The 27,573-nt window shown below is 41.1% G+C and overlaps 1 protein-coding gene across 2 annotated transcripts in view; it reads right to left on the bottom strand.

The window, feature by feature from the left end:
* Positions 1 to 742: 742 nt before the first annotated feature.
* The window catches only part of LOC124115020 (mediator of RNA polymerase II transcription subunit 16-like), a 56,906-nt gene continuing 30,075 nt past the window's right edge, over positions 743 to 27,573 (bottom strand). Inside the window, exons 1-8 of one of the 2 annotated variants that reach the window (XM_046475807.2) lie at positions 21,353 to 21,460; positions 20,672 to 20,846; positions 9,788 to 9,880; positions 9,289 to 9,423; positions 3,789 to 4,686; positions 2,852 to 3,081; positions 2,142 to 2,277; positions 743 to 1,560 (exon numbers count right to left, since the gene is read on the bottom strand). In XM_046475807.2, the coding sequence (XP_046331763.1) occupies positions 863 to 1,560; positions 2,142 to 2,277; positions 2,852 to 3,081; positions 3,789 to 4,686; positions 9,289 to 9,423; positions 9,788 to 9,880; positions 20,672 to 20,803 (2,322 nt within the window). In that variant the 5' untranslated portion in view covers positions 20,804 to 20,846; positions 21,353 to 21,460 and the 3' untranslated portion in view covers positions 743 to 862. Of the gene's footprint in view, positions 1,561 to 2,141; positions 2,278 to 2,851; positions 3,082 to 3,788; positions 4,687 to 9,288; positions 9,424 to 9,787; positions 9,881 to 20,671; positions 20,847 to 21,352; positions 21,461 to 27,573 lie in introns of those variants that run through there. The other variant, XM_046475806.2, reaches the window with a different exon arrangement.

Below are 27,573 nucleotides of genomic sequence, written 5' to 3'. Positions count from 1 at the left end.
TGTAAGAAACTATTGAAATACAACAGAGAAGCCATTGACTGCATATGATAAATGCTTTGGCAACGTTGAAACATGTTCCATTTCACATAAATCTGTATTTGTGTACATGAGTTAAAAGACAGTATTTGTAAAACAAGCTAAACATTAAAGATCAGAAGATGACATGTAGAAACCTCGGTAAGCAAAAACAATGCTTGAATCAACACACTTATCTGTGCTCTTACAGTGACAATAGGCAATTGTTGCAAGCGACTTGAGCGTGTACGAGCCAGACGTTATGATCGCCTAAAAATCTGCTGCTTAGCGCATGCAAATCAAGGGTAGATAAGTAAGTTTCTAACAGACCCTAGACAGATGTTTCCAGCATTACTTCTACACAAAACCAACGTCTAGTATCAAATCATTGCATGTCTGAGACTGAGAGGCGATACCCTCAAAATATCATAAGTGGAAAAGATCATCTGAATCTATAAAACTAGACCATGGTCTTGTAACCACAGTGACGGATGTCTTCAGTTTCAAGCTACAGATGTAAACAGACATCCCTTCAAGTTTCATTATTGAAGATAGTAGTCTATATGCCTTTATTTTCTGCTAGCTGGTAACAGGTGCCCAACTCAATAACCAAGTGCCCAACTCAATAACCAAGTGCCCAACTCAATAACCAAGTGCCCACCATGTGTTATGCATTCCACTGAACACCACCCCAGACTTACTTGAATTGACAACAATGGACGTTCAATATGGGTCAGTGATATATCATTTATTCTGTATCAACAATTTACAAACTCATTATCTCCTTTAATCTTCTGACAAGAGTCTGTCAATAGAGTTACTTCCCTTTGTGTCACAGAAATTGCTGTCAAGAAGTAGACTTCATTTTCCAGTGCCCACCACATACACACATCTTGACAAACCTCTGCTCCCATGACTTGAGTATCAGTGATTTAGCTGTACTGTGAACTAACGACATAGCACTGCACCGACAACATTCCCTCACTTTACCTGAAGGATTCGCACCCAGATGTATGTGTCGCACAGCGTCATGATGCTGTCTGGTCTCCATGGCAACATCAGTTGTGTACAGTCTTGACTGTTTTAAGTTGTACAAATAGTCTGGCTCATGACCCACAAAGAAACTCAGTGGAAATTGTTGACTGAAGATAGCAAAACTATAGTTCTCTTCCCCAAAGCTTTGCTTCATGTTGGGGATGATGACTTTGCTTGGCAGGTGGCAGCATTCATCCATCAGCGAATCATCATACTCAAAACTATTACCGTCACGGATAGAGAGCCAGAGTTTGGTGAGCAGCTTATAGATGTGGGAGACGCAATCTATGTGCGTCATGTTAGTGAAGGTGGGGAGGCAGCCAGGGTTGATTACCCCCCACACACGGATGATGACAATGAGCTCACGGAGCGTGTGGAGCACAGACACATCGCGGAGCAGTGAGGAGCCGAGGAAGGAGGAGTAGGACTGGTAGAGGGGGGCGGAGGACAGCAGGTGCAGCGCGAAGTCCGCCACCCACTGGATGAATGGCTGGAGTGGCTGCAGCGAGTCTGTAACAACACACAGGTCAGTGAAATAGATCAATAACATAGAGGTGTAGTGATTGAAGGACTATTGATGCTTAGCCCAATGGCAATACAGCAAGAATGGGTTCAAATATCAGTAGTTAACAATAATTTCATAAAAATACATTGACCAAAGCAAGGATGGCAGAGGAACTATCGCGATACTATGTCAATAGTAAAGACACCCCTAGCTATACAAACACAGGACACAGTTCCACTGATCTAACACTTCATCAGCAAAACAACAGATGTTTAAAGTAAAATATTACCGGTACTTAAACCTAATCTGTATTTCTGGCCATCACCAAAGATGTGAAATGAAACCATGAAGGGACACCCAAGGCTGGAAGACACATAACACATATCTCAACAGAATTGCCCTTCTGTATATGCCACCAGTTTCTGTGTAGAAAAATCACATAATAAAATAGCATAATGATGTAAGCCGAGGTTTGGGATGGAACAGTGCTTGGAATCAGCAGTCGACTGACACTACGATAGAAATGTCATATTCTGAAGGTGTTTCACAGACAAGAAGAAATGCTCCATAGTTCTACCACACTTACATTCAGACTGAGTGTTGAGCTTGTCTTTCCTGGCAGGCTCCACAATAAACTCATCTGTGTCCAGGTTGGTCAACACAGAGTCCAGCTCCAGGTCACTGTGCTTGCTACACACTGCAGACAACTTCTCGGCTGGGGACTGGTGGAAACAGAGGCCATGTCAGTTGGGACATTTAAATGTCGGATTAGTATCATGTTTCTTATCCACATTTCATGTTAACCCCAACAACAGGTCACTATTGCACATTTCAAGTAACCCCAAAACCAGGTCACTATTGCACATTTCAAGTTAACCCCAACACCAGGTCACTATTGCACATTTCAAGTTTACCCTAACACCAGGTCACTATTGCACATTTCAAGTTAACCCCAACACCAGGTCACTATTGCACATTCCATGTTAACCCCAACACCAGGTCAATATTCCATATATCCAGTAGCTAATCTGCATGTCTGGTTACTAATTCAGAGGTCAAGAGCTACATTGTGACCTGACCATGCTTAACATGCTTAATAGAACTGAGATGAAAAATTTACCGACAGGCAATGGCAATGGCAACGGAAATTGGCTGCAGGTTGGTGATTGCACCAAATGCTAGCATGTCGAAAGGGTCCTACTGTATATTGGGGGGTTACACATATTAAGCATGTTGTACAAATAAGCATACGAAAAACAAGTGGATCAGTTTGTCTAGCCTAAACAAACCACTAACCTTATCCTGTGGAGATACAGACTTTGGCCTGAGAATCCCCTTGAGGACGGAAGCAATGGCAAAGAGAGAAAGGAGGGCGTGGCAGTCAGAGGCCTTCTGGTGTCCGGCAGGCAGACAGCTGTAGAGACCTATTCGAAGCCGGATCAGCCTCATCCTCAGCAGCTCTTGGAGGGAGATGGGCTGCTTCTGAAATGTGTCCATCAGCCGCTGACAGATCCTCTCTATCAGCCCTGCACAACATGGAGGCAGTCAGTGAGGATGGGAATTTAAGGTTATTTCAATGGCTATTTATCACATAATTGGTAGTCAATGGCTTCACGATGTGTTTCTGTAAAACACGATGATAAATGTGGACGTTAACAAACTCCATCATTGTATTTATATGCAGTTTCACAAGTTACTTCAGTGAGAGAAATACAGACTAAAATTTGAAGAAAAACATCATGTGCTAGAGATTATTACCCTCATGTGTTTCTGTATTGAAACTATCCAATGATAGAAATAACAAAATATGTATCAGGAGTGCCTAAAACAAATGTTTTTCCTAGACTCAATTTACAAATAATGTCTGCATCACAGCACTTCAGTTGCATGTTTGTCGTCCAACCCAAACAAACCAGTGGTTCACCGAGTGAGGTAGGAACCACATTCCTGCTGACACTTGGTCTCCCATGGCAGCATTCTTCAAAGAACTATTCATTCTCATCCATCATTATGACCACTATCTCATACCTACGTTGGCCACTTATTGACAAGCATGGGGGTACTGGTGACCTGGGTCACGGTGAACATAGGACATATGCATGATGGAAAACGCTTTCTTGCTTTGTGCTGGAAATTAACCAAGAAGTTGTGTACGAAGTTCTAAAATTTGTACTGAGAGGTTCAGAATAGAATATATTCATCAGCAAATCGATCCTAGAGAGAGTGTTCTTACCTTGGCCTATGATCATGAGGATATCCCACCAGTCATGGCCGACATACATGACATACTCAAGCAGGTGTATGATGACTGGCGCCATCAACTGTATGGGGCCGTCCCGGATGTTGAACACCTGGAACATGTAAGTCTTGTCACCACAGAACCCAATTAGCCCACACCCAGATGGTGTCTGTTGGATTGTGGACATGTACGACGCAGGCCGTGGTAACTTCTCTCCAGGGAGGCCAGGATAGTGTATTCCTATCAACATCTCCCAGGAACATGTGGTTATAACTTGGAAACTCTGGCGATGAAGGATCTTTACAGATCCATCTCTGTAGGCTGCAGCGAAGTAGGAGACAAAGCCAGCAGCATCGTTTATAGTCCTGCTGACACTGATCTGTGGACATGCTATACTGGAGATCATGGAGCTGTGCTGGATGGTGGCCTTGTGCATCCACTTTGGGGTCTTGTATGCATAGTCAGGATTGGCAGTGCTCTGGAACATCCGATGAAGTGACATGGTTTGTTCTACAAGCTGCCACACCTCTATGCTACTGTAGCCATGACTACCGCAGCCGATGAGCAGTGTGTCGCTGCTCTCCTGGTTCATGAACATGAGATGGGTGATCCTCATGGTCTGGCTGTCCTTGTTGCCATACTCCATCTGGCTCTTCATGTAGAGACTAGCTCCAGCACAACACGTGATCTCGTGGGACATCTGCAGCATCTTCACAGAGACGGTGAAGCACTGTATGGCAGAGGACATCAGACCATCACTGGTTGCAATGATGATCTCACCTGTGTTGGTGAAGGCCACATCAGCGTCCGAGAGCCGTAGGTGAGATGGTGCAAGATTCTCCTGCACAGTCACCAGCTTCTTCTCTTGCTCCTGTAGCAGGCTGACACTCACCTGCAAGTAGGACATGGCATTGTACAAAGTAGCTGTACTAAGTCTAGTTCGAAGTGTGATGGTCTTAGTGCTACAGCTCTATCAAGTCTATACTGAAGCATGTTGGTATGATGGTCTTAGTGCTACAGCTCTATCAAGTCTATACTGAAGCATGTTGGTATGATGGTCTTAGTGCTACAGTTCTATCAAGTTTATATTGAAGCATGTTGGTATGATGGTCTTAGTGCTACAGCTCTATCAAGTCTATACTGAAGCATGTTGGTATGATGGTCTTAGTGCTACAGCTCTATCCAGTCTATATAGAAGCATGTTCGTCTTAGTGCTACAGCTCTATCAAGTCTATACTGAAGCATGTTGGTATGATGGTCTTAGTGCTACAGCTCTATCAAGTTCATATTGAAGCATGTTGGAATGATGTTCAGTGCTACAGCTCTATCAAGTCTATACTGAAGCATGTTGGTATGATGGTCTTAGTGCTACAGCTCTATCAAGTCTATACTGAAGCATGTTGGTATGATGGTCTTAGTGCTACAGCTCTATCAAGTCTATACTGAAGCATGTTGGTATGATGGTCTTAGTGCTACAGCTCTATCAAGTTCATATTGAAGCATGTTGGAATGATGTTCAGTGCTACAGCTCTATCAAGTTCATATTGAAGCATGTTGGAATGATGTTCAGTGCTACAGCTCTATCAAGTCTATACTGAAGCATGTTGGTATGATGGTCTTAGTGCTACAGCTCTATCAAGTCTATACTGAAGCATGTTGGTATGATGGTCTTAGTGCTACAGCTCTATCAAGTCTATACTGAAGCATGTTGGTATGATGGTCTTAGTGCTACAGCTCTATCAAGTTCATATTGAAGCATGTTGGAATGATGTTCAGTGCTACAGCTCTATCAAGTTCATATTGAAGCATGTTGGAATGATGTTCAGTGCTACAGCTCTATCAAGTCTATACTGAAGCATGTTGGTATGATGGTCTTAGTGCTACAGCTCTATCAAGTCTAAACTGAAGCATGTTGGTATGACGGTCTTAGTGCTACAGCTCTATCAAGTCTATATTGAAGCATGTTGGTATGATGGTCAGTGCTACAGCTCTATCAAGTTTATATTGAAGCATGTTGGTATGATGGTCTTAGTGCTACAGCTCTATCAAGTTTATATTGAAGCATGTTGGAATGATGTTCAGTGCTACAGCTCTATCAAGTCTATACTGAAGTATGTTGGTATGATGGTCTTAGTGCTACAGCTCTATCAAGTCTATATTGAAGCATGTTGGTATGATGGTCAGTGCTACAGCTCTATCAAGTCTATACTGAAGCATGTTGGTATGATGGTCTTAGTGCTACAGCTCTATCAAGTCTATACTGAAGCATGTTGGTATGATGGTCTTAGTGCTACAGCTCTATCAAGTTTATATTGAAGCATGTTCGTCTTAGTGCTACAGCTCTATCAAGTCTATACTGAAGCATGTTGGTATGATGGTCTTAGTGCTACAGCTCTATCAAGTTTATATTGAAGCATGTTGGAATGATGTTCAGTGCTACAGCTCTATCCAGTCTATATAGAAGCATGTTGGTCTTAGTGCTACAGCTCTATCAAGTTTATATTGAAGCATGTTGGTATGATGGTCAGTGCTACAGCTCTATCAAGTCTATACTGCAGCATGGTCAGTGCTACAGCTCTATCCAGTCTATACTGAAGCATGTTGGTATTACGGTCTTAGTGCTACAGCTCTATCAAGTCTATACTGAAGCATGTTGGTATGACTGTCTTAGTGCTACAGCTCTATAAAGTCTATATTGAAGCATGTTGGTATGATGGTCAGTGCAACAGCTCTATCAAGTCTATATTGAAGCATGTTGGTATGATGGTCAGTGCTACAGCTCTATCAAGTCTATACTGAAGCATGTTGGTATTACTGTCTTAGTGCAACAGCTCTGTCAAGTCTATACTGCAGCATGTTGGTCTTAGTGCTACAGCTCTATCAAGTCTATACTGAAGCATGTTGGAATGACGGTCTTAGTGCTACAGCTCTATCAAGTCTATATTGAAGCATGTTGGTATGATGGTCAGTGCTACAGCTCTATCAAGTCTATACTGAAGCATGTTGGTATTACGGTCTTAGTGCAACAGCTCTGTCAAGTCTATACTGCAGCATGTTGGTCTTAGTGCTACAGCTCTATCAAGTCTATACTGAAGCATGTTGGAATGACGGTCTTAGTGCTACAGCTCTATCAAGTCTATATTGAAGTATGTTGGTATGATGATCTTAGTGCTACAGCTCAATCAAGTCTATGTTGAAGCATGTTGGTATGATCGTCTTAGTGCTACAGCTCTATCAAGTCTATTTTGAAGCATGTTGATCTTCGTGAAACAGCTCTATCACGCCTATACTGCAGCTTGTTGGTATGATGGTCTTAGTGCTACAGCTCTATCAAGTCTATATAGAAGCATGTTGGTCTTAGTGCTACAGCTCTATCAAGTTTATATTGAAGCATGTTGGTATGATAGTCAGTGCTACAGCTCTATCAAGTCTATACTGCAGCATGGTCAGTGCTACAGCTCTATCCAGTCTATACTGAAGCATGTTGGTATTACGGTCTTAGTGCTACAGCTCTATCAAGTCTATACTGAAGCATGTTGGTATGACTGTCTTAGTGCTACAGCTCTATCAAGTCTATATTGAAGCATGTTGGTATGATGGTCAGTGCAACAGCTCTATCAAGTCTATATTGAAGCATGTTGGTATGATGGTCAGTGCTACAGCTCTATCAAGTCTATACTGAAGCATGTTGGTATTACGGTCTTAGTGCTACAGCTCTATCAAGTCTATACTGCAGCATGTTGGTCTTAGTGCTACAGCTCTATCAAGTCTATACTGAAGCATGTTGGAATGACGGTCTTAGTGCTACAGCTCTATCCAGTCTATATTGAAGCATGTTGGTATGATGGTCAGTGCTACAGCTCTATCAAGTCTATACTGAAGCATGTTGGTATTACGGTCTTAGTGCAACAGCTCTGTCAAGTCTATACTGCAGCATGTTGGTCTTAGTGCTACAGCTCTATCAAGTCTATACTGAAGCATGTTGGAATGACGGTCTTAGTGCTACAGCTCTATCATGTCTATATTGAAGTATGTTGATATGATGATCTTAGTGCTACAGCTCAATCAAGTCTATGTTGAAGCATGTTGGTATGATTGTCTTAGTGCTACAGCTCTATCAAGTCTATTTTGAAGCATGTTGATCTTCGTGAAACAGCTTTATCACGCCTATACTGCAGCTTGTTGGTATGATGGTCTTAGTGCTACAGCTTTATCAAGTCTATATAGAAGCATGTTGGTATGATGGTCAGTGCTACAGCTCTATCAAGTCTATATTGAAGCATATTGGTCTTAGTGCTACAGCTCTATCAAGTCTATACTCCAGCATGTTGGTATGATGGTCAGTGCTACAGCTCTATCAAGTCTATATTGAAGCATGTTGGTCTTAGTGCCACAACTCCATCAAGTCTATACTGAAGCATGTTGGTATGATGGTATGATGAAATTAATGCTACAGCTGTACCATGCTTATATCATGAAGTTAATGCTACACCCCTTGCAAGTCTATGATTAGGTCAACAAGAGTCATCAGAAAGATGACATATCCCCCCGGCAGCTGACTGTAAAGTAACCACTAGTAAATGTGCAATCCTGTATGTAATGAGTCAAGAGTTGGATGTTCTTGAAGAAGCATACATTGTTTACCCACAAAAGATCCACCATGGTCGCATCCATATGAAATGGAAAGTAAAACAAGTGTGTTTCTGTGGGTTTTTTATGTAAACAAATGACAAATTACAAGAAACAATAACTAAACAAGTGTATAGTCAATGAAGTCATTTTAACATGTTATGGTCCCAAACCAGGTAACTGACCCAATAATTCTCTTAGCTCATGTCAAAATAGCTGCAATGGAAATTCTAAAATAAACATTTCTAAAACTCCTTAATATCATATGGCACCAGTTCAGTATGTGCCTTATATATAGACATGCAATGTTTGGCAAGGAAATATTTAACAGTTTATTTGTTATATTCCATAAGTGAACCCACCTTATATTAAAACTTAAATCCAACTTGTTACCATGGAAACGTAAAAAATAAAACTTTCTTAAATTCCTAAATAGCAAAAGGCACCACTTCAGGATGTGACATAGATTTGCCAAGTATCGATCAAATACTCTGAATGTTTTTTGGGTTCTGCCCCCGAAAAGGAAATAATAACAGGACAGACAGACGGACAGACAGACTGACTGATCTCTATATACCCCGCATTATATGCCGGGGGAGGGGGGGGGCGACTAAAAACATTAATCAGGTTGCCACTCTGTAGGTTTTGCTTTTTTTAATTCCCATCCATTCTGTTCCATGAAAAGTTACTTTAATGTTAATATAACTATGAGCACGCATTTGTGGGTTGATAGGGTGCATTTATTTATATCTATTTATATTATTGTTGTTCGTGCTGCTGTTATTATTATACACCTCAGAAACAAGTGTTGGTCACTAAAGACAGAACTGCTCATGACACTGTGTAGGCGCTGCAGTTGACTCACCAGGCCTGTAGCTGTGACAGCCACCCAACCCTCCATGGGCTTACTCCCAAACAGTGACAGCGTGGGCTTAAACTTGGTGCGAGGGAACTTGTCACTGTACAGGACGCTGTCTCGCTTGTCAGGGCTGAAAGGAATCTGAACCATGCAGGAAGATGTAGTCAACAGGAAGTTCAACATACACAGGCTGTCATCAGAGGCTAAGGTCAGACCAACAGCAAGGTGTGGAAAAACACTATACAATGCAAAGTCTGCGTAAATTCATAATCTAACAATATTAAATTATATACTATTTTGAAACTGCCTGTTGATCATAACAGTAGATGTTTTATTAACATGCCTAAGCACTTGAAATGAAAATGAAAATGAAAATAAGGTATTGATAAGAACAGATCTCAAATAAGCAAACTATTGTAACAGCACCACTATGAATTCATAAAACATTTGCATTTTTTTGTCAAGCCTAATTTTTGTGAAACAAATGGGTCCAAAGCCAACCTACCTGGATTCCATTGTGCAACCAGACCAAGGCAAGTACCTCCTCTCCATCTAGGCTACAGCTGTCAAACTTCACCCAAGTGTTTATCAGGTAATCCTGAAGCATAAAATTCTATCAATCAAACTCATATCAATAGTTGACAAAGGTTTATCCCGTTTCCTCGAAAGCCTCATATTTTTCATTATTATGCCTCAAAGTGAAATTGACCAATCAGAGAGCATCTCCCAGAGGCTAGGGATTTAACTGACTGTAAAAGTCCAATTTCCACCCTCCCACCTGTGGCTATTACGAGTTATGTCCCTTCTATGCCTCTTCTATGGACCAATCAGATTCCACCTCTCGTATCACCTGCATTTGCTTCAAACAATATGGTGGCGCCCTGTCAAGACGATCTGATTGATAATCAAGATCTATATTTTGATAAAACGAGTCTTACATCGCGAAGGGCATCAAATCACATGAGCACCTTGACTAAAAACATGGAACGATTTAGAAAATATCTGTTGACAACGAGTTGGCGGTGCACATGCTTTGCAAATCATGCAATCGACCGAGATCTGCATGGCAATTTACAAACCAGATTTCGATTTCGTTGTGTGATTTTGATTGGACTATGCATAGACTCTTTAGTCCAGCCAAAATGCAACTCCATAATACCAGCCTAGTTTGGCAAGGGTGGCAACTGAACATTTAAAGTCAGTTAACTCTCTTGCCTCGGGAAGATGTCAGAGAGCAGAACTACTGACCTCACATGAGCCCGTATACCGTCAGTAAAAATCCAAGATGGTTGATACTGACCTAATATGAGACCATATAACGTCAGTAACAGCCATCTTGGATTTTCCAACACCCACCTCACATATTTCACATGGAAATTCTGGTACAGAAATTCATTATTTGACACTGTTTTGTTTTTTACTATCATAAATTGTGATGTGTACGGACATTAATCTATTTTTAGATCACGTTCATGACTTTAATGATAAAGATTATAGTTAAAACAAGGTTTGGCCTCTAAGGTTTGAAGAGTAGTCTCCCTTTGACCCTTCACGCAACGTAAGGTTGTTAGTGTCAAGTTTTCATTTTGACATGACACGTGCGATATGGATACCAAAGAGTGTAAACTTTTCATCATAATAAATTCATTATGGTGTCTTTAGTTGCCATATACGGTGTCATATTAGGTTAGCAGGAAAATACATAATATAAAATAATATTATCCTGCTACCTTATATGACACCGTATACAGCAACTAAAGACACCATAACCAATATAATGCCCTGCAACAGTCATCACACAAACACCTACATCAAACGTGCCAAAGAGTCATCACACTCACATCAAACGTGCCAAACAGTCATCACACAAACACCGACATCAAACCTGCCAAAGTCATCACACTCACATCAAACGTGCCAAACAGTCATCACACGAACACCTACATCAAACGTGCCAAAGAGTCATCACACTCACATCAAACGTGCCCAACAGTCATCACACAAACGCCTACATCAAACGTGCCAAACAGTCATCACACTCACATCAAACGTGCCAAACAGTCATCACACAAACACCTACATCAAACGTGCCAAACAGTCATCACACAAACACCTACATCAAACGTGCCAAACAGTCATCACACTCACATCAAACGTGCCAAACAGTCATCACACAAACACCTACATCAAACGTGCCAAACAGTCATCACACTCACATCAAACGTGCCAAACAGTCATCACACAAACACCTACATCAAACGTGCCGAACAGTCATCACACAAACACCTACATCAAACGTGCCAAACAGTCATCACACAAACATCTACATCAAACATGCCAAACAGTCATCACACTCACATCAGACGTGCCAAACAGTCATCACACCATCACTAGGGCTGAAACGATATCCCGGGACACCGATGCATCGCGATTCACTCCATACGATATGGTGTGCGATTTGTGAGGTGCTGTATCTCGATTTTTCACGATACGTTTTTCAAAGACGTAAATAAACTTTTATCACAGATATGTGTGTAAACCAGCCAAGAAGCATTAAGTCCCTAGGGTCCGTAGGCTGGTTAACCAGCCAAGCCTTAGTCACGTCAAAATAGTATATAGTTTTAAGAATTTACCTGTCATACCATTCATTTATTAAATCTATCACATTTCACAATGTCTGAAATACGTATTCTATTTCAATTCATAATTTTTTATCGATAGATTAAAAAGTTATTCACTATTTCCCGCAATGTCATTGAAAATATAATTTTGGACACACACTTCGACAACGGGTCCACATCGAACATGTCAAAGAGCAAAACAAAGACGTTTCAAGCAAATCTTTAAATATGTTATACAAAGTGATAAATAAAATCAATAAAAATATATCTAAAAGCGGTCAAACTTACAGCTAAGTTATTATTTCCATCTTTTCATGCGATCGCGTGTAATGTTAGTCAAATGACATCTCGGCTTTCGGCGCCTCAAATTCTCAGCTCGGGCACGATGTTCAATGCCAAAATATCAAACAATAGTTATCATTGTGAATAATTCTAAGAATATCACCTCTATCACATCAGTGCCATAAATTCCTGTTTATGCTGAGAACCACACTATAAATTTTTATAAATTTTCAACAGACGTCCACTACACTGCCAACATAACCATAGTTGTGAGGGAAACCCTATCCCTTGCCAGAGGCGCCACTGCGCATGCGCAAGGCGGTAATCTAGTCACTTCTTTCAACCCATTACTCTCATCAACTAGATGCAGATATTTGGGGAGGTGGGAGGGATTAATTCCTGATTTGATAGAGGTGGTATTCTTAGAATTATTCACAATGATAACTATTGTTTGATAATTCTTGTGAATACCTCACCTCTATCACATCAGTGCCAGTATACACCAGAGGGACCGGCGGGTTCTGGTATCTAGCATCCCATAGATATTTGGCTAATGGAGTAGTAAAACCAAGGATTATATGCCAAAAGGGGTCTTAAAACGGATGTGTCTAATAGTCTACTTACAAGACTTAGATGTACAGAATTTTCAAGACGTCATGTGAAGGGTATATGTATATTCCCTTGTGATACTTAGACATTTAGTGACGTCACTTCCTGTGATGACGTCATCTGTGACGTCACTTCTGGTGTCACTATTCACTTGTATCACTTATGACGTAGTTTACCGTTATGCCCTTTTGGCTAGTGATATTTAACGTATCTTAATGTTTTTCCGGTGTGATGACTCCTATGACTTCACTTCCGGTGGTAGTACATTGACGTTCCTATCATGTAGATTACCGTATATCACTTAATCCTTCGATCTCTGATTTCAGTGTTGTCATTTGCCCTGTTTTACTAACTCAATAGCGCAATCCAGTAACAAAATACAACTTACCCTGAGTTCATGAGGTACTTCTGAAATCTTCACCCCCCCCCCCCCCCCCCCCCCATCTTTTTTCCCTTCCTGGAAGAGGGAGGGAACAGGTTACTTGGTGACAATCACCTGGGCAGCCACCAAGGGCCCCAGAGTGTATAGTCCATTTAGATCGGTCTGTATGTCTCGTAAGTAAAAGTTTGAAAAAGTGTTGCGGGACTTCCACTGGCAGCTGGCCACGATTTGTTCGATGGATGCAGTATTCCATGTGGCTAGGCTTGTTGCCAGTGCTCTGATTTCGTGAGGTCTGCAGCTACCCCAAATCGGAGTGGAGATTTGTGCCGTTTTATAGCTATCTGTGATAACTGATTTTAGCCATCCCGCTACAGTGCCCTTTGTGATGTCCTTTTCTGACGAGGGCTTGCAAGAGATAAATAGACGTTTTCTCTGCTTTCTGTGGGGTTGAGTTGCTGTAATAAAATATCTCAAGGCTCTTATGGGGCAAAGCAATCTGTCCGGGAAGTCCACACTTTTACTTAGGGCTGGTATTGTGTATTGCCTGTGTCCGATTGGGCCAAAGGTTGACGACTGGTTTTTGGCAATAAATTCAGGGAGCGATCTGAACGACACTGCTTTCCATTCTTGGGTATGAGTTACAGTGGAGATGTCAAAAGCGTGTAGTTCTGACACGCGAGCCGCCGTAGCCATGGCTAGGAGAAAAGCAGTTTTCTTGGAGACTGATAGTAATGTCGCACTACTCATCGGCTCATATGGTGCTTTCATCAATGCTGACAATACTATAGATAGATCCCATTTAGGGAAGGTACGTGGTACTTTTATATCTTCCAGGGCAAAAGACTTCATAAGTCGATTTAGTACTGGATGGGTACCTATAGATAGGCCATCGTGTTGTAATACTGATGACAGAGCTGATCTATATCCTTTGATAGTGCCGTGTCTTAATTTCTTGTCGTTTCTGAGATGGATCAAGAATTCGGCTACTATAGGTATCGTTATATCTCCATGTAACTGTTTTCCTCTTCTCCATTCGACGAACTTGTCCCATCTGTTATTGTATAAGGCAGATGAGGCTGGTCTCCATGAGCTAGCCACTCCTGATGCATCTGTGTAGAGTTGATGTAGGGGGTTGGGGTAGTTTAGTGGAATACCTGGCATGACATTTTGACGATTTAGCCACCAAAGGAGTTCTGAGATTCGAACTTGTGGGGGTTGGATTAGTGCTTCCAGCTCTAGGTTCTTGGTGGTGTTCATCCAAATCTGCAAGGGCCGTAATTGTAGCCTGCCTCTGTAGGTTAGGTCTTGGATAGATGTGAGCGTGCCTAGGCAAGACATCCACCAGCGTCTCGACTTGACGGGCTGATCGAGTGCGCTTGTAATCATGCTCTGTACTCTTGCATATCTGTCCTCTGGGGGTGCTACGATGCCCTTGTCGAGAATAAATCTTGCGCCTATGTAGGTGATGACCTGTGTGGGTACTAGCTCTGATTTTTGAGAGTGAACCACGAAACCTAAGTTTGTGAGAAGTTGGATGAGACACACTGTGTTTAGACTGAGTTGTGATTTGTCCTGATCGACCGATAGGAAATCGTCTATATATCCATGAAGCCTTATGAGCTTTAGATGGGCGAAACCAATGACGGGATTGGTGATCCTGGTGAATAACCATGGGGCGATGGATATGCCGAATGGTAGTACCCTGAACTGGTATCTCTGACCGTTGACAGCGAATCGTAGGTATCGACGATGACTTGGATGGATCGGGACGTGAAGATATGCGTCTTGGAGATCTATGCTTATCATCCAATCTGCTTGTCTTAGGGAATTCTTCATCTTCTTTATAGATTCCATCTGAAATGTGGGTGGTTTTTCCAGGTAATCTTTGTTCAGAGTTTTTAGGTCTATTATTAATCTCATCTCTGAAGAATTCTTCTTCGGTACCAGGAAAACTGGGGAGTAGAATCCGAGGGAGGTGTCTGACTCCTTTAGGGTGCTGATAGCTCCTTTTGTGAGTAATTTTTGTATGGCTACTTCTGCTGCGATTAGCTTCGGTCCTGATAGCTGGAATCGGGGTCCGGTAGGATGAATGACTAGTTTTGGTCGTTTTAAGAAGTGAAGTTTGCAGCCTCTTCTTATTACTTCGAGTAACCATGAGTCGTCTGTGATGGTCTCCCAGTTGGTTGCGTACTGCATAAGACGGCCTCCGACTGGTCCCGGAATAGGATGAGATTTGAACTTGGGTAGTCTTGGGTCGATGTTTGTAAGATTGGCTAGTTCGACTGGATTTGGAGTAGACATGTCCTTGGTCTTCCGTAATTCTAAATCGTTGTCTGTAGGGCAGGTGAAGTCGGTAGGATCTGGATGGGTCTGTAGATTTATGGTGAAGTCATCTCCGAGGGGGGCCCCTACGGGAACTGCCTCTTCCTCTGCCAAGTCCTCTCTGTGAAGTGGGAAGATCAACTCTGGAGTTCTTGTACCTGGGTTGATACGATCTGTTTCTCTGTGTAGAGGCTCGAAAAGAATCCCGGTTGGACTGTTCGCGTCGGGGTCCAGGACTCTGTCGCTGGGGTCGAGTAACCGCCGGTTGTCTCTGTAACTTGGATGCTAACGAGATGGTGGATTCCTGAAATTTCTGGTTAGTTGACGAGATAATGGCTTCCTTCACCGACTTCAGTCTACCGTTGATAATCTGCGATGACGTAATGGGCTGTGACATCATGGATCTCTTTAAAGGGTCTGGCATCACATGATGAACTTGCTGTAGTAAGTGTATTCTTTGCATGAGCAGAAACTGCGCTGACATCCATACTTGAGCTGATAGGAGGTCTTCCTGCATCTTCAGTATGTGGTCTAATGAGCTGTGGATAAATCCCGTCTTCTGACTAGTCAGTTCCGTGGAAGTGTCTAAGGGAATATCATCGCTCTGGTTGTACGGGGGTATGACATGGCGAATACCAGCTGCTAACCAGTTGATGTAAGAACTGGTATTAATCATTTGTTTACTGACCTTATCTAAGCTCTTGATCTTGGACATATCAATGCGCATATTGGGGTTAGGTTTCTTAACCAGATCGAAGTAATCTTCGTCAATGCTAGGCTGTAGTGTGAACGGATCATCATGTGTTTTGTAAGCAGATCTAATATAGATAGGCCTCAGTTTAGCACTAGGACCCGCTGAAAAGTTCAATTGATTTTCAGTTCTCTTGATGACGTCATCCAAATATGACGGAGGGGGAAGCGTATGGAATGGTTCGGTCCCCTTATCCAGTCCCTCATATCCTGCACGTTCAATCAAGGGTTTAACGGGTGTACTGTCCTGATCTGGTTTTAAGGTGGGCATTAGTTCATAAAGTTCTATGATGTCTCTAAGGGAGTAATTGTTTGATCTATAATCCTCCTCTATAGCAGTGTCCCCATAGCCTGAATACTCAGGTGTAGATCGGCACCCCCTACTCTGGCTGGGCTGGGAGTGGGTCGTATGGCTGAGGGTATCGTAATCCCGGTCGTCTGATTTACAGCAAGCTGTGCGGGAATCACGTGGTCTATAACTGTATGGTGATGTCATATTTCCCTCGCTTTCTTCGCCCGAATAACAGGACTGTGTGGCAGTATGAGAGGGTGCACGCTTAGGATTACTATCCTGATATGCACGAGCTTTGTCGGTGCGTCTATCATAGTGGCTTGACGGTGATTGGTGCGTATTTCTGTGCATACTGCGGTGTGAAGTCCGTGATTCACAATGAGCCCTGTGATGTGCGTGGTAGGGAGAAGATCTATGAGATTCTCGGTCTCTTAGTATTATTCTCCTACTGTCCTCATAGTCTGATTCAGCGTAACCTTGTACATGTCTGCTGTATGAGGGTGTACTGCCATATTCAGCCTTAGATCTCTGTTTACTCTCGTGATCAATCCCTGATTGGCCAAGCCGGGTTTGATTAACTGATTCTTTTAGATCTGAGAATTCTCGAGACTTAGATTGCATGCGTGTGTCAATCATAACAGACATTGAATATGTTATTCTTTCCGTGAACTCATTTACGTTAAAGGGGGAACGCGGCAGAGGGTGAAAATCGTTAGTTTCTGTCCAAACTCGATGATCGACCGTACCAGACGTTGCCGGATGCAAGTTAGAGGCACTTTCTGTTTGACCGGTAACATGCATCTGCTCCTCAACATTATTGGGAGAGTGGGATGAGCGACGGGGTCTCTTCTCCTCATAAGGTGAGACGGCGCCCTCGCGCGACACTCGCTTGTCACCCCCGTGATTAATTTTGGCCGCCACGGGCTTAATCACTTGTTTTCTTGATGTAGATGCTCTAGTGACCATTTTATAATCGAGATTTTTGATCCATGCCTTGGAGAGCTTGTCAAATTTTTCTTTTGACAGATGCTCGCAATAACTGCACCTTGACTTCTGTGTACAGCTGCTTTTCTTGCATGCGAGACATCTAGGCTGAGGATCCCCAGGAGCTTGGTGTTGTCCACAGCCCGAACAGACAGGGGTCTGCTTATGAGATGAAGATCTCATCCCACAACACTTTTCTTAACTAATTACTTACTAGAGACTCCGATCTTCTATACCCCCATTCTGCTTGTAGAACTGCTCTTTGCTTGTAGTCTATAAAGCTTGAGACAATCTATCTTGTATGTAGAACTCAATCACGTGTTCGGATGTGCAACAAAAAAAATTTCCTTGTTGTCATCAGGACACACAGGAAAGAAGTGACTAGATTCCCGCCTTGCGCATGCGCAGTGGCGCCTCTGGCAAGGGATAGGGTTTCCCTCACAACTATGGATATGTTGGCAGTGTAGTGGACGTCTGTTGAAAATTTATAAAAATTTATAGTGTGGTTCTCAGCATAAACAGGAATTTATGGCACTGATGTGATAGAGGTGAGGTATTCACAAGAATTATATGCATGGAAAATCTTTGTCACAGCTTGTAACCTAACATGATACATCCACGAAGCTCCATATTTTTAATATAGATCGCAATTTCCTGCTTAAAACGTTCAGAATAACACGATTTAACCAAAACATTTCATAAAAATCTGAAATTCATTGTACAGGAGGATTTGTAATTTGATTGCCTGCCTCAGGTCACGTGCTTAAAATTGACCAATCATGAACCTTGTAGCAGATTTCGGCAAGAAAGCGTCATTAGAAACAATTTTTTATCCAATGAAATCTGATCGATCCAGGCAAAGATACGAGCGTGTAGATGAAAAAACAAGCTTTCTAGCGATGTGTCATATGTCAGTCTTCGACGAACGTGTTATTCATACGAAGCTTTCCAAAACGGAGGTATTTCTTCATGTTACTGAGCGGACAGCCGCTGTTATCCGGAAATGGATGAAAACAGATACTATTCATAATTCTTTTTAAAATAATTTTCCAATTAGATCTACGTAAATAATAAAAAAGAAAAAAAAATGATAAGTAGATCTTTTGAAATCTTATATTTGCCCCAAATCGTCAAATTTTCGCTTCTTTGGTCCTTAATTTGGACGTTATGAATGTGTTCACATTTTTTATTTTACAACGAACTTAATTAAGTTGTCAATGCATTATTTAAAGATTGTGATAAACATAACTTTCATATTTATAAACACTAGGATTAGACCTTTCAAATGTTGTATAACATGGCTGTTGCTATAATTGTTTTTAATTGTTTTTTGCCTTTATACATGAAAATGGCAAATCATTAGCTACTGGACACTGGTACATTTAGTATTTACTCCTACCATCTAGTCACAACTCACAGATATGTAGGACTGTTACTTTTGTGTTTGCTAGCCATTACATGGAAATGGCAAATGATTCATTAAGTAAAATTACTCATTACAGTATATATTTTATGACTCATGAACATTCATTCACTTTCATTTATGTTTTCATTTTAATAAACTAAGTTTAATTCATTTATCTCTTGTCTTCTCTTGTCACAATGTGTATCGTAGCATATCGAGATACGTATCAAATCGTGATGTAAGTATCGAGATACGTATCGTATCTTGACTTAGGTGTATCGTTGCAGCCCTAACCAACACCTACATCAAATGTGCCAAAAAGTCATCACACTCACATCAAACGTGCCAAACAGTCATCACACCAACACCTACATCAAACGTGCCAAACAGTCATCACACCAACACCTACATCAAACGTGCCAAACAGTCATCACACAAACACCTATATCAAACGTGCCAAAGAGTCATCACACTCACATCAAACGTGCCAAGCAGTCATCACACTCACATCAAATGTGCAGAACAGTCATCACACAAACACCTACATCAAACGTGCCAAACAGTCATCACACTCACATCAAACGTGCCAAACAGTCATCACACCAACACCTACATCAAACGTGCCAAACAGTCATCACAATCACATCAAACGTGCCAAACAGTCATCACACCAACACCTACATCAAATGTGCCAAACAGTCATCACACAAACACCTACATCAAACGTGCCAAATAGTCATCACACTCACATCAAACGTGCCAAAACAGTCATCACACAAACACCTACATCAAACGTGCCGAACAGTCATCACACTCACATCAAACGTGCCAAACAGTCATCACACCAACACCTACATCAAACATGCCGAACGGTCATCACACAAAAACCTACATCAAATGTGCCAAAAAAGTCATCACACTCACATCAAACATGCCAAACAGTCATCACACCAACACCTACATCAAACGTGCCAAACAGTCATCACACAAACACCTACATCAAACGTGCCAAAGAGTCATTACTCACATCAAACGTGCCAAAACAGTCATCACACAAACACCTACATCAAACGTGCCAAACAGTAATCACACTCACATCAAATATGCCAAACAGTCATCACACCAACACCTACATCAAATGTGCCAAACAGTCATTACACAAACACCTACATCAAACGTGCCAAATAGTCATCACACTCACATCAAACGTGCCAAGCAGTCATCACACTCACATCAAATGTGCAAAACAGTCATCACACAAACACCGACATCAAACGTGCCAAACAGTCATCACACTCACATCAAACGTGCCAAACAGTCATCACACCAACACCTACATCAAACGTGCCAAACAGTCATCACACTCACATCAAACGTGCCAAACAGTCATCAAACCAACACCTACATCAAACGTGCCGAACGGTCATCACACAAACACCTACATCAAACGTGCCAAACAGTCATCACACTCACATCAAACGTGCCAAACAGTCATCGGACTCATGCCTTTATCTGCCTCACATCAAACGTGCCCAATAGTTATCACACTCATGCCTTCATCTGCCTCACATCAAATGTGCCCAACAGTCATCACTCATGCATTCATCTGCCTCACATCAAACGTGCCCAATAGTTATCACAATCACCTGCATCTGCCATGAAACCGATGTGCCCCAAACCTCATTATATGCCCCAACCATCTGCCACACATCAAATGTGCCCCCAACACTCATCACACTCACCTGCATCTGCCACACATCAAACGTGCCCTCGCAGTCGACTGTGAGCAGCCTCCACCCTGTGGCGTCCCATCGGATGTGTGAGACAGGGTTGTTGGAGTGGCACACCACAAACTCCTCCCATGGCTTGTCCATGTCCAACACACACACCTCATACTGGATCTCAAAGGGGCAGGTACTGCAACAAAATTTCAGCATGTTTCTGAAGACTTCCGCGTGATGAACAAGCACTGAACTACTAAGCTACCCTTTATATCTCCAGAACTGGACAATAAAGGTTTGCAGTAATACTACTCACAAGTATCATGCAACATTTCTCTCTCATCAAGACCCAGTAGAGATTTGAATTATTGATAGAGAAATGATTGGGAAGCATTATACAGTAAACTATGTTTATAATGAACATACTTATAATGAACTGACGGATATAACGAAATGTGTTTTGATCCCGTCCATTTGCTGCATATATGTTGTGTACATGCTTATAACGAACTACGGTCATAACGAACTAAAATAAGTGGTCCCTTTGAGTTCGTTATAACCATAGTTTACTGTAGTTCATCTCAAACAAAGATTCCTACATGGAACAAACTCCCAACAAACATACCAAAGGGTATTTACCTCAGTACATCAGCAAACACACATAACTCATGACACAAACATCTCACATAAAGGGTTATGTACCTTTGCTCTTACTGATTCTTGCATGTTTCACAGTGCTTTGCCAACTTTGGGTGGTACAGTATAACTGGTTATTGACGTGAAGCTTGGTAGCACTGCCTACAGCAGACTAGCCCCCTCCAGTACTGCCTGTGTGGCCCAGGCAGCCCTGTCTCAGTAAACTGACACTTCCTCACTCCAGTAGAGATGTGTACGAACTCACAACAAACACTCGCAGATTGTACAAGACTCCAATAGATATCCTACTGGTGATTGTCCTTATCTTTAGGTCTAGCGGCAGTCTGTGTCTAGAGGACTGGCCATCAATCAATATCACTGATAACTAACATATTTGATTTGTTATTGACTTTAAATCCCAAGGTTTCTTATCATTGTCCTTTGCCAAGATCTTTGTATAGAGAAGTAGGATAAAACATCCATCTACCTCAAACAACTATGCATTACATTAAAGGCACAAGTCACCATTTGTGTGTCGCTGATGTTAGTGTCAAGACACTAGAGTCTTGGGACGAGCTTCAAAGCAAATTCTGTATCCATGGAGAATCTATCCAGCAATGAGTACCGGTATGTGTTTCCATAACATTGACATGTTGAAAAGGTTGAAACGGTTCAGCACAAAACAAAACTCAACAATGTGATACATGATACATTTCATTTTGTATCCTTATGTATCATCCCACAAACCATACATGCATACTGATTATCTTCACATCACATGGGATACAAACTTCTGATGAACAGTTTCACACAAACTTCTACTGACTGACAGTTTTACACAAACCTCTATTGACTGACAGTTTCACACAAACTTCTACTGACTGACAGTTTCACACAAACTTCTACTAACAGTTTCACACAAACTTCTACTGACTGACAGTTTCACACAAACTTCTACTGACTAACAGTTTCACACAAACTTCTACTAACAGTTTCACACAAACTTCTACTGACTGAGTTTCACACAAACTTCTACTAACAGTTTCATACAAACTTCTACTGACTGACAGTTTCACACAAACTTCTACTGACTGACAGTTTCACACAAACTTCTACTAACACTTTCACACAAACTTCTACTGACTGACAGTTTCACACAAACTTCTACTGACAGTTTCACACAAACATTCACTGACTGACAGTTTCACACAAACTTCTACTGACTGACAGTTTCACACAAACTTCTACTGACTGACAGTTTTCACACAAACTTCTACTGACTGACAGTTTCACACAAACTTCTACTGACTGACAGTTTCACACAAACTTCTACTGACTGAGTTTCACACAAACATCCACTGACTGACAGTTTCACACAAACTTCTACTGACTGACAGCTTCACACAAACTTCTACTGACTGACAGTTTCACACAAACTTCTACTAACAGTTTCACACAAACTTCTACTGACTGACAGTTTCACACAAACTTCAACTGACTGACAGTTTCACACAAACTTCTACTAACAGTTTAACACAAACTTCTACTGACTGACAGTTTCACACAAACTTCTACTGACTGACAGTTTCACACAAACATCCACTGACTGACAGTTTCACACAAACTTCTACTGACTGACAGTTTCACACAAACTTCTACTGACTGACAGTTTCACACAAACTACTACTGACTGACAGTTTCACACAAACTTCTACTGACTGACAGTTTCACACAAACTTCTACTGACTGACAGTTTCACACAAACTTCTACTGACTGACAGTTTCACACAAACTTCTACTAACAGTTTCACACAAACTTCTACTAACAGTTTCACACAAACTTCTACTGACTGACAGTTTCACACAAACTTCTACTGACAGTTTCCCACAAACTTCTACTGACTGACAGTTTCACACAAACTTCTACTGACTAACAGTTTCACACAAACTTCTACTGACTGACAGTTTCACACAAACTTCTACTGATAGTTTCACACAAACTTCTACTGACTGACAGTTTCACACAAACTTCTACTGATAGTTTCACACAAACTTCTACTGACTGACAGTTTCACACAAACTTCTACTGACTGACAGTTTCACACAAACTTCTACTGACTGACAGTTTCACACAAACTTCTACTGACTGACAGTTTCACACAAACTTCTACTAACAGTTTCACACAAACTTCTACTGACTGACAGTTTCACACAAACTTCTACTAACAGTTTCACACAAACTTCTACTGACCGAGTTTCACACAAACTTCTACTAACAGTTTCATACAAACTTCTACTGACTGACAGTTTCACACAAACTTCTACTGACTGACAGTTTCACACAAACTTCTACTAACAGTTTCACACAAACTTCTACTGACTGACAGTTTCACACCAACTTCTGATGAACAGTTTCACACAAACATTCACTGACTGACAGTTTCACACAAACTTCTACTGACTGACAGTTTCACACAAACTTCTACTGACTGACAGTTTTCACACAAACTTCTACTGACTGACAGTTTCACACAAACTTCTACTGACTGACAGTTTCACACAAACTTCTACTAACAGTTTCACACAAACTTCTACTGACAGTTTCAGACAAACATCCACTGACTGAACGTTTCACACAAATTTCTACTGACTGACAGTTTCACACAAACTTCTACTGACTAACAGTTTCACACAAACTTCTACTGACTGACAGTTTCACACAAACTTCTACTAACAGTTTCACACAAACTTCTACTAACAGTTTCACACAAACTTCTACTGACTGACAGTTTCACACAAACTTCTACTGACTAACAGTTTCACACAAACTTCTACTAACAGTTTCATACAAACTTCTACTGACTGACAGTTTCACACAAACTTCTACTGACTGACAGTTTCACACAAACTTCTACTAACAGTTTCACACAAACTTCTACTGACTGACAGTTTCACACAAACTTCTACTGACAGTTTCACACAAACATTCACTGACTGACAGTTTCACACAAACTTCTACTGACTGACAGTTTCACACAAACTTCTACTGACTGACAGTTTTCACACAAACTTCTACTGACTGACAGTTTCACACAAACTTCTACTGACTGACAGTTTCACACAAACTTCTACTGACTGAGTTTCACACAAACATCCACTGACTGACAGTTTCACACAAACTTCTACTGACTGACAGTTTCACACAAACTTCTACTGACTGACAGTTTCACACAAACTTCTACTGACTGACAGATTCACACAAACTTCTACTGACTGACAGTTTCACACAAACTTCAACTGACTGACAGTTTCACACAAACTTCTACTAACAGTTTAACACAAACTTCTACTGACTGACAGTTTCACACAAACTTCTACTGACAGTTTCACACAAACATCCACTGACTGACAGTTTCACATAAAACTTCTACTGACTGACAGTTTCACACAAACTTCTACTGACTGACAGTTTCACACAAACTTCTACTGACTGACAGTTTCACACAAACTTCTACTGACTGACAGTTTCACACAAACTTCTACTGACTATCAGTTTCACACAAACTTCTACTGACTGACAGTTTCACACAAACTTCTACTAACAGTTTCACACAAACTTCTACTGACTGACAGTTTCACACAAACTTCTACTAACAGTTTCACACAAACTTCTACTGACTGACAGTTTCACACAAACTTCTACTGACTGACAGTTTCACACAAACTTCTACTGACTGACAGTTTCACACAAACTTCTACTGACAGTTTCACACAAACATCCACTGACTGACCGTTTCACACAAACTTCTACTGACTGACAGTTTCACACAAACTTCTACTGACTGACAGTTTCACACAAACTACTACTGACTGACAGTTTCACACAAACTTCTACTGACTGACAGTTTCACACAAACTTCTACTAACAGTTTCACACAAACTTCTACTGACTGACAGTTTCACACAAACTTCTACTGACAGTTTCCCACAAACTTCTACTGACTGACAGTTTCACACAAACTTCTACTGACTAACAGTTTCACACAAACTTCTACTGACTGACAGTTTCACACAAACTTCTACTGACAGTTTCACACAAACTTCTACTGACTGACAGTTTCACACAAACTTCTACTGATAGTTTCACACAAACTTCTACTGACTGACAGTTTCACACAAACTTCTACTGACTGACAGTTTCACACAAACTTCTACTGACTGACAGTTTTACACAAACCTCTATTGACTGACAGTTCCACACAAACTTCTACTGACTGACAGTTTCACACAAACTTCTACTGACTGACAGTTTCACACAAACTTCTACTGACTGACAGTTTCACACAAACTTCTACTAACAGTTTCACACAAACTTCTACTGACTGACAGTTTCACACAAACTTCTACTAACAGTTTCACACAAACTTCTACTGACCGAGTTTCACACAAACTTCTACTAACAGTTTCATACAAACTTCTACTGACTGACAGTTTCACACAAACTTCTACTGACTGACAGTTTCACACAAACTTCTACTAACAGTTTCACACAAACTTCTACTGACTGACAGTTTCACACAAACTTCTGATGAACAGTTTCACACAAACATTCACTGACTGACAGTTTCACACAAACTTCTACTGACTGACAGTTTCACACAAACTTCTACTGACTGACAGTTTTCACACAAACTTCTACTGACTGACAGTTTCACACAAACTTCTACTGACTGACAGTTTCACACAAACATCCACTGACTGACAGTTTCACACAAACTTCTACTGACTGACAGTTTCACACAAACTTCTACTGACTGACAGTTTCACACAAACTTCTACTAACAGTTTCACACAAACTTCTACTGACAGTTTCACACAAACATCCACTGACTGAACGTTTCACACAAACTTCTACTGACTGACAGTTTCACACAAACTTCTACTGACTGACAGTTTCACACAAACTACTACTGACTGACAGTTTCCCACAAACTTCCAACTGACTGACAGTTTCACACAAACTTCTACTGACTAACAGTTTCACACAAACTTCTACTGACTGACAGTTTCACACAAACTTCTACTAACAGTTTCACACAAACTTCTACAGACTGACAGTTTCACACAAACTTCTACTAACAGTTTCACACAAACTTCTACTGACTGACAGTTTCACGCAAACTTCTACTGACTGACAGTTTCACACAAACTTCTACTGACTGACAGTTTCACACAAACTTCTACTGACTGACAGTTTCACACAAACTTCTACTGACTGACAGTTTCACACAAACTTCTACTGACAGTTTCACACAAACTTCTACTGACTGACAGTTTCACACAAACTTCTACTGACTAACAGTTTCACACAAACTTCTACTGACTGACAGTTTCACACAAACTTCTACTAACAGTTTCACACAAACTTCTACTGACTGACAGTTTCACACAAACTTCTACTGATAGTTTCACACAAACTTCTACTGACTGACAGTTTCACACAAACTTCTACTGACTGACAGTTTCACACAAACTTCTACTGACTGACAGTTTCACACAAACTTCTACTGACTGACAGTTTCACACAAACTTCTACTGACAGTTTCACACAAACTTCTACTGACTGACAGTTTCATACAAACGTCTACAGATTAACATGATTAACAGTTTCACATCTTTGTCAGATTTACAACTTTTATCAAGAATAGTGTATCTTGAAATGACAGTAGCATCTTAATCTGAAACTTCCTTCAGCAAATGGTAATTCAAATAAAATGTTGTCAGTTGGCAGAGCAACAAAGTCAAAGAACGCTACTCTTTGAATTTTGGTTCACTGAACTTAACTCAATTGGTATCTGTTTTGTTGTACTTATTTCCAAGTTTTTGAGGGTTTTTTAAACTTATATCAATGTTTTGTAGTAATAATTTTAGTAAAATCTAAATACTTTTTCTTTTGGATACTTATCCTGCATTACTTCCTTAATGCTTTTACTGATGTTCTTGACTAGGAAGATGGAGCTGTGAGAGCTGCAGGCTGCAGAAGTTGTACCACCCAGTTGTGTGGCATATGCCCTCCCATAGCTACCACGTGACAGGAAGTGGTGACGTCATGAATAACAACATTAGTGCTAGTATCCAGTGTCCAACCCAGGCTGCGTGATTGCACGATTCACGCTATAATAAAATCAAAGCGCGATCTGTCGCGCACAGTAATTTCTTGTACAGTCACTTACTTTATCAGCTGTTTATCCCTACCTTTAGATTCAATACTCACTAAATCTTTAATC

Source organism: Haliotis rufescens, unplaced genomic scaffold (assembly GCF_023055435.1).
Source record: "Haliotis rufescens isolate VD_foot unplaced genomic scaffold, xgHalRufe1.0.p SCAF_7, whole genome shotgun sequence".
NCBI lineage: Eukaryota > Metazoa > Mollusca > Gastropoda > Lepetellida > Haliotidae > Haliotis > Haliotis rufescens.
The sequence above is the reverse complement of the archived record's forward strand: the minus strand, read 5'-3'. Positions and strand labels throughout refer to the sequence as shown.